The 8,858-nt window shown below is 45.0% G+C and overlaps 1 protein-coding gene across 1 annotated transcript in view; it reads right to left on the reverse strand.

The window, feature by feature from the left end:
- Window positions 1-7,935, reverse strand: part of KCNK9 (potassium two pore domain channel subfamily K member 9) — a 173,884-nt gene extending 165,949 nt beyond the window's left edge. The window contains exon 1 of the mRNA XM_044658296.1: window positions 6,942-7,935. Coding sequence (XP_044514231.1) covers window positions 6,942-7,752 — 811 coding nt within the window. The 5' untranslated portion in view covers window positions 7,753-7,935. The remainder of the gene's footprint in view (window positions 1-6,941) is intronic.
- Window positions 7,936-8,858: the final 923 nt, after the last annotated feature.

The following is an 8,858-nucleotide window of genomic DNA, read 5'->3' on the forward strand; positions in this document are numbered from 1 at the left end:
ACAAAGAAAAAGTGATGGAAGATTCCACAAAGCTATTGGTGGCTCTGGAAAGAGTTACCTACCTGAGCAATGAGAAGCAAGTGAAGATGCAAAGAACTCGATTACTTTAAGTGTTTCTCTCCCTACCTTTATTGATTCAACACTCTGCCTCAATTCACTCTCCTCCTTCAGCAGCAGAGGGTGGAGCGTCTCTGACAATCTCCTAAAACCTAATAGAACTTTATGAATTAAATTCTATCAAAGAACTTCCATTGAAAGTAACTAAAAAAAATTCTAAAGTTGTAGATTCAAGGCTCTAGTCACCCAATCCAATTCCCTTCATTTTTAATTATCATTTTTAATCCTTAGTATTAGTTCTAAGACAGAATTGCAGAGAGAGCTAGGCAATCAGGGTTAAGTGACTTGCCCAGGATTACACAACTGGGAAGTCTCTAAAGCAGATTTGAATCCAAGCCCTCCCAACCCCAGGTGTGGTGCTGTATTCATTGTGCTACCCACCTGGCCCCAACTTCTTCATTTTACAGAAGAGGAAACTGAGTTGTAGAGAAGGAAAATGGTTTGCAGGAGGTCACAAGATAGTAAGGAACAGATCTGGGAATGTGAAACCCAGTTCCCTAAATCTGATGACTTTTTAAAATTCCTCATAACATCTCCAATTGAGGAGGAAAAAGGAGAAAAGGTCACGATGTGTTTGGGAAGCAGTTGTTCCTTTGAAAACTTGAATGCCACTGCTTTATGTGGGAGCCTTAAGTTTCTAAAAGGGGGGTCTTTTCTCTTACTTCTAGGATTAACCATGTCAGAGGTGGTGATTGCTATAGAAATGAAATGTTAAACAATAGAATGAAGAGGATATTGGAAGAATCATGGTAAAATGGAAAACATCACTGGAAAGTCATGGACCATAGTTCAAATTTAGACTTTGCCACGAAATTACTTATGCTCATATCTTTAGCTCTCAGATCCAAATTACCTACCAAATGAATAAATGGAGTGGAACCAGAAGAGGATGTTCAGGATAGTAAGAGATCATGCCATCTAAACACTGACTTGAAAGAAAGAGGGATGCTAAGCCTGGAGAAAGGAATACTTAGAGGAGATGTAATGGATATCTTTAAGTGTCTGATGATTTTTCATAGGAAAAAAAAGAATTTGACTTCTTCTACTTGATGCCAGAGGGCAGAATAGGAGCAACACAAGTATAAATTGTATAGAGGAAAATTTGCATTTCCACGTAAGTAAAAACTTCCTCAAAATTAAAACTACCCAGAATGCTGTAGGTGGCCTCATCAGTGAAAACCATATCTCTCAGCCAGAAGACTTGTCAGAAGTTGTGGCAGAGATTCCTATTTAAGTATGAGTTCAAATACATATTCTGTGCGCCCCTTTTTAAGTCTGAGAGTATGATTTGGGGCAGAGAACTGGATTCTATGATCTTTAAGATCCCTTCTGGCTATTGTCCTCTTTTTTCTATAGAAAATTCCCTGAAGCATAGAGTTTTAAAAACCTCTATCTCCTACAGCAACCTGATCTCTTCAATTACTGCAATTCACTGACCTGGGATAAGGCAAGTAGGAAGGGAAGTAAGGAAGAAGAGGAAATCCATCACTCATTTCCGAGCCTCACACAAAAAGGAGAAGGGATGGAGAAAATCATCTGATCTCATATTTTCTAGGAAGGTTAGTAATACCAACAACTCCCTAGAATTTAAATTCAAAGAACAATAAATAGTACAAACACTGGTTTAAAAACAATTGTTCTCGAATCCTAACCAGTGAGAATCAACCATGCCTCCTACTGTGGAATAAAAATTTGGCCCAAGGCATAGACTGCAGGAGTTTGCTACAAGGAGCTGTCCCTTACAGCACCACAATCAAGGGAGTGCTCCAAAGCCAGACATTCACACACACGCAGTTTAAATTGAAAAGTAAGACCCCAAAGCAATGAATTTAAACTTGCACAAGAATAGGTACATATGTTTGCAGTTTTTTTTTTAAGTAATTCCATAGTGTAGTTCGAGCTAGGAAAACACAACAGCTGTATATTAAAGATTTCACAGCTTAAAATAGACACATCCAAGATTTCTGAAGCCTCAGAAGTTTAAAATGAAAACATTTTCTTCCCATCGAAATGGATACACATAAGTAGCTCAGAAAAACAATTAGGGCAGAGGCAAAGAGAGAAGGGAAAAGCAAGCAGGAGGGAGGAAGGGAGAAAGAGTCATTGAAATACAAAATCTGAATGGGCACTTTGAGTTGTATTTGGTCCTTTGTTATTAATTGCATTGATAACTATATTCATGAGGTATTAAAACTTCAAGGAGCCAGAGAATATTGGATATTAGAACATAGACTATACAAAGAACTAGCTGGAAAGAAACTTAGGAGATACAGTGTTAGAATACAATTTGAGGGACCTTAGAATAAAGAATGTGAAAACCTAGAATATATATATATTAGAGCAGGAAGGAACCTCAGAACATAAAATGTTAGCGCATACAATATTAAAGGGACTTTGGAATATAGTGTTGGAAGGTAGAATGTTAGGGACAGGAGGGACTCTAAGATCTCAAAAACTACCCAGTTCAAACCATCTTATAAAGAAACTGTTGACCCAGATGAGCAAAGTTTCTTGCTTAAAGTCATTGATTAGCTTAGAACATCTGGGCTCTTTCCTAACTTTCCCCTTAACTCCCAATCTATCATTTTTTCTACTCCATTGTAGCACCTCTCATTAGTACAACTCCTCTGAGATCTAGGTCAGGATTAATGTGATATTCCAAAAGCAACAACCTGTTTTACAGAAGCACAGCCAGTAATCCAAGATGAAATGGCAATAATATTTTTTAAAAGTCACTTTACAAAGCTATTTAATAATTGAATTAGGGGAGGACCTCTTCATTAATGGATGCAAAATGCAATATACTCTTGGAATTCTCCTTCTGAGACATTAGAGGGAAAATGTAGCAAGCATGGGAATGTCTGGAGGTTAGATTTAAAAAGAGAGAGAGAGAGAGAGAGAGAGAGAGAGAGAGAGAGAGAGAGAGAGAGAGAGAGAGAGAGAGAGCGCACAAGGAAAGATTAACCTGACTGGTTATAATCATTGTCCAATACAAAACACCTTAGAGGACACAGCTTTGGGGTAGTTTTGTTCAAGGCCTGAGACTACCTTAATTAGCATTTATATTAAAAAAGAAGAAAACAAACAGAACCAAAATGGGACATGTTTTGTTTCCTGTAAATTTGACCACTTATGCTAAACTCTCTTAGAAAAAAAAAGGGAGCATGTTAACTTCTGCCTACCCTTTCTATTCTAAATTTCTTGAATTTCCACAAATTTCATAGAATTGAAGCTTGAGAGGAACTTTTGACATATAGTCCAACCCCTGACTTTACATATGAGGAAAGTGAGACCAAGTGAGGGGATGTGATTTGAACAAGNGAGAGAGAGAGAGAGAGAGAGAGAGAGAGAGAGAGAGAGAGAGAGAGCACAAGGAAAGATTAACCTGACTGGTTATAATCATTGTCCAATACAAAACACCTTAGAGGACACAGCTTTGGGGTAGTTTTGTTCAAGGCCTGAGACTACCTTAATTAGCATTTATATTAAAAAAGAAGAAAACAAACAGAACCAAAATGGGACATGTTTTGTTTCCTGTAAATTTGACCACTTATGCTAAACTCTCTTAGAAAAAAAAAGGGAGCATGTTAACTTCTGCCTACCCTTTCTATTCTAAATTTCTTGAATTTCCACAAATTTCATAGAATTGAAGCTTGAGAGGAACTTTTGACATATAGTCCAACCCCTGACTTTACATATGAGGAAAGTGAGACCAAGTGAGGGGATGTGATTTGAACAAGGCCACCTAGATAGTAAATAGCCAAGTTAGAGTAGGGATGAGGACCCAGGTCCTCCAAATCGAATCTCTTTTATACTAGAACTAAAGTATTGCCCCCCCATGAAGATTTGAAATTTTCAGGAGTAAAGGTATACTTGAAAGGAATCAGTAAGTACATCAGAAAAACACAAGTCCATATAATTTTGTAAAACAATTCATGTATCTAATCTTTAAGAACAGCATCATGAAATATGTTGAGAGGTTAGATCTATTTATGTCCAGTAACTGTAAAATGATAGCTTCTGCCCTTATTCCCACAAGTGAAAGACAAAAGGTGAAAAACTTAGGGTCAGAAAAGGTAAAAATAAAGAAAGCTCCATCTCTGAGAGCCAAGGCTCTTGTTTATCATCTGGGGATCAGGAGAGCTATAGGAATCCACATGAACCTCAAAGGTCAGGAAAGCCCCTCCTACTCCCACCCACACTTCTGGCTTACAGGTTTATTAGGGAGAAAGAAAGTCCACGAAAGAGAAGGGCATGAAAAGGGGTCACATGTAAGTCCTAGGGTTGGACTCCTTAAAACCCCTTCTACTTCTGGCTGCTCCATTACTATGGCTTCAATAACATTTTCATCCTAAAGACTATTAACCCTTAAGAGGCCTGAGTCCTGCTCAGAAGTAGCTAATCTTTACCTTGAAAGAAAATATGCATTAATGAAAACTTTAACATCAACAATACTGAGACTTTAAAGGACAAACTTTTCATTTTCCAATGAGGGGAGGAAATCCCTTTTATCAATCTTGTACCCTTACCATTCAAATCCTTCAATTTTACCAACAAACTTTTGGTATTTTCCATCTGAAATAAAAGCCTTCTTCACATAGTATCTCTTTCTACACCACCCCCAAACCCTGCACAACTCAATTTTAAAGGCACTCTCCAAGTACAAATAAATATCTCTCTTCACTACAGGTTCCCTGCTCTGGGGCTTTCCCTCTACAAATCTGATGGAAGTTTGAAGGTGGCAACTTCAGTGATGACTGACTGTTCTATGTGACCAAAAAATACAGTCTGGACAGCACTGAATTTACTTAGTCTATGGCAAAAAGAGATCATTCGACTAGGTTGAAGATAATTTATAAGCTACAAACTTAGAATTTCTCTTTAAAACAGTCAAAACTGAATCACTGATTAAAAGTTCTTTCAAAGTGAATTTTCCCTAACTCTTTTTCAGTCTCATGAGAAATAAAAATCATTGTGTGCTTCCCATCCCATATGGCAAAATGAGAAATTCTGATTTTATTCATGCAGATCTCTCCAAACAAGGAAAAATCCCAAAGAGGAAAAAATGAAAGCAATAATCAGGCTACAGAGAAAGAAGAAGCAGACAGAGTGAGAAAGAAGGGAAAGAGGGTAATTAGGAAAGAAAGAGGAAAGGAAGAATGAATGAAAGTGGGAGGGAAGGAAATGGAAAGAAAAGAACAAGAAGCAAGAGCTCTTAGAGAGAGTAAAAATGACCCCAAAGGCCCCCAGCACAGTTTAGAACTTTGCATAGGAGAAAATACCTTTCTCTTCCCCACCCTTAGGTCAAAAGATATGCCACATTGTGTTGTAAACCAGCAATATCTTCAGGTGGTAAGTGTGGCTGTGTGGTAACAAGTTCTGAATGGTTGAAAGATATTGTCTGTCTCTATTAACAACAGGGAACCAGTCTCCTGTCCTTTCCAATACAATGCACTTTCCACTGTCTACTGGGATAAAAATGACCTTCTCACATCTCCACAGATCCTCAAGCTTGTGTGACAGAGAGTGCTCTCAGAAAGAAACACTAGCCATCTCCATGAAAGCATCCCGTTTAGTGTAAGGTCACAAAGAAGTACCAGAATCACTGGTGTTGACTTTTGTCACGCAGCTACATTTGGGCAGACAGAATGTATGTAGAGGCAGCCTGGACCTCCAAATCTCTGCTTGGCACTGAGACAAACACCCCCATTGTCTCCCAGACCAGTTATTAAATGACCTCTTACTTTTAGTTAGAAGCATGCTAGTCATTCTTTTTGATCCCCTAAGAAATTGTTCTCATCCTCAACTCTGCCAACCAGAATTACAGAGTGGGGGAGGGGGAGAGGGAGTGTCACCCCAGCACTTGGCCACCATAATACAACAGCCATTCATTAAGTCCTTTCCAGACAAACGCAGAAAAACTTGTACCTGACTTTGGTCCCTCGCTCTGTTTTCCAGGCAAAGAGCACACAAGACCCTGAACGTTCTAACCTTTTCCCCAGCTTCCTATTGCTTCCAGCTGCCACAACTCCGGGGGAAACACGAGTAAGATAGAGGAAGGACGGGAACAGGGATTACTAAAGGAAAGGCAAGGGTTGAAGAAAGAGGGATACAGGCACCTGTTAAGAGCTAGGATAGGTCCCAGGGCTTCCCCACTACCCAAAAGGCACCTTGACATGAGTTTCCTGTCGCCAGCAGGAATGCCAGTGAAGATCCTGAAACTCTCACCCAGAAGCACCCAGTCATCAATAGTAAGTAACAGGATGGAAAAGACTACATCCTGACATCCTAACCCCACTGCTGGGGGTAGGGTGGGGGTGGGGGAAGCAGGAAGGGAGGGAACGTCCAAAACAGGTTTATTCTTAGCTCCCGACTCTCGCAAAAGTGAGCTTCGCCTCCTTAGCCTCCTCGAAACTCTCCGTTCCAGGAGTTCAAAGCACAGCTACATAGAGACCCTCAGGCCCCGTCTCCTAGCCCCTCGTTGCCACCCCCCCCCCCCACACACACACACACAAATGATGAGGAAGGGACAGTGATAAGAAGTAAAGAGCTCTCAAAGACTATACAGAAATAGATCCAATAGGGGACTACTCGGGCTTTGGGTGGGAAGGGTGAAGGTAAAAGGGTGAGGGGGTTCGTTAATATCATTTTAACCCCTTGCACTCAGAAAGCATCCCCTTCGTAGCTCTCTGCATTCTTCCACCACCCCTCTCCCTGTCTTGAACTCTTCGGATCCCTTGTCCCTGGAATAAGGGTCAAAGTGGTGAAAGCCAGTTCGTAGGCTAAAGTCAGCTCTGCCCAGCCCTGCCCAGCCCGGGTCTTACCTATCGTGGTGATCACGGTGATCGCGAAGTAGAAGGATCCGGCGAATTTCCACTGGACCCCAGCGCGGTGGGGCTCCGACTGCATGATGACCAGCTCCAGCTGGAGGTAGTCCTCGCTAGTGATGTTGTACTTTCCCTTAATCCGGATCTCCTCGGCTTTGAGTTTCTCCTCCTCGCGCATCTCGTGGTCGGACTCCAGGGCGTCGAAGACAGCAGCGCCCACCAAGAGGTAAGTGAAGGTGCAGATGATGAGGGACAAGGTCCGCACGTTCTGCCGCTTCATGGCCGCCAGCAAGGGGCCGGCACGGGGTGCATGTCCCCCGGCCGCCCGGCGGTCCGACTGCAGCGCGCAGCAGCCACCGCCTCCTGCTCTCCTGCCGCCGCCTCCTCCTCCCCGTCCTCCCCCTCCTCCTCCTCCTCCTCCACCTCCTCCTCCTCTACTGGGAAGTTGTAAGCAGCAGTGGGGCGGCTGCCCAAGGGGCGGGGGGTATGGGAGGTAGCCTCCGCCGACGCTGCTACTGCTGCTGCTGCTGCTGCCGCCACTGCTACGGCGCGGGTGGTGGAGGTGGAGGGGATAAGGCTGGAGCTGGAGCTGCGGTAACTGCTGATGCCGCCGCCGCCGCCGTGGTGGCGGCTGCTGCTGCGGTTGCTGCTGCTGCTCCTGATGCTGCTGCTGGCGCGGCCGAGCCTCAGGCTCCTGCGAGGAAGAGAGGCACAGGAGGCTGCTGGAGCGCCGGGACCAGGTGCCGGGGAGCCCGGACACTCTGCGCAAGACCTGGCCAAACCAACCTGTCCCACTGCGCAGTGCCATCAATGGCAAACCCCGCTAGTGACCACTGGGGAGGGAAAAAGACTCCCTCCCCCGGAAAAACAAAACAAAACAAAACAAAACCCCAGCACCCAAGTCCTCTGGTCTATTGTCGCCACTGTCTCTTCTTAATTCAAGAGCAGCAGCTATCCCTCTTCTCTCTCCTTCCCTTTCGTCCTCCCCGCCTCCAGCTTTCTCTTCCTCCTCCTCCTGGCCTCGGCGGGCTTTAAGGAACTGGAGGCAGCGCCTGCAGGTCCGTAGAGCGCAGAGCCGGACTGGAGTTTCCAGGCCCTCTCACCCTCCCTCTCCCCGACCCCAACTCCCACCAAAGGGGGAAAAGTTTACGAAGTGACTGGTCTTCAGGGGTCTCCTCTAGATGCCAGGCAAGGAGGGGGTGGGGAAAAGAGAGGCAAGAGAGGGATATGGGATGAAACAGACAAGTGGAGGAGGCGAGGAGGGGATGTCCCAAAACTCCAGAAGGGGGAAAAGGACAGAAGAAAATGTTTTCTTCTCCTCCTAGTCCGATCTTCCTCTAGCCCGATTTTCGCTTAAGACCCCAGGCAGCCTTGCAAGTTTTCTTTCCGCTGCCCTCCAGCCCCAGAGCCTAGACTGAACCCGGGGTGGGGAGGGGGGGCGGGGGCCGGACGAGGAGGGCGCGGCCAGAGACCAAGTCTAAGTGCAGCTCATTTCCCTCCCCTCCATCAGTGCCAGAGCGGGTCCGCGCGGAGCGCTCAGGGGACCAAAAGGGAGTCCCGCGAGCCTCGGGGAGTTCCAGGGCTGGAGCGGGCTCATGAGCCTAACCGGATTCCCTACCCGCGTCCAGGCAGCTAAACAAAAGGCTGGGGAGTCCCAGGGCTGCAGGTGGCGACTGGGAGCGGAGTTGGGGAGAGACACCAGGCGCTGGAAGGGAGGGAGGTGTCCCCTGATTTCTCCCCCAAGCAATAAAGCTCTGCTGACAGCCTCAGCGTTGCGCTCAGTCGGCCTGGGGCTGTGCGTGCGTGTGTGTATATGTGTGTGTGTCTGTGTATGTGCGCGCATGGGAGTGTGTAAAATATGTGTGAGTGTCAGCCCCTGTGGCTAATCTTCGGGATGGTGGTCGCAGTGGGGGC

The sequence above is a fragment of the Gracilinanus agilis genome, chromosome 1 (genome assembly GCF_016433145.1).
Source record: "Gracilinanus agilis isolate LMUSP501 chromosome 1, AgileGrace, whole genome shotgun sequence".
Lineage (NCBI taxonomy): Eukaryota > Metazoa > Chordata > Mammalia > Didelphimorphia > Didelphidae > Gracilinanus > Gracilinanus agilis.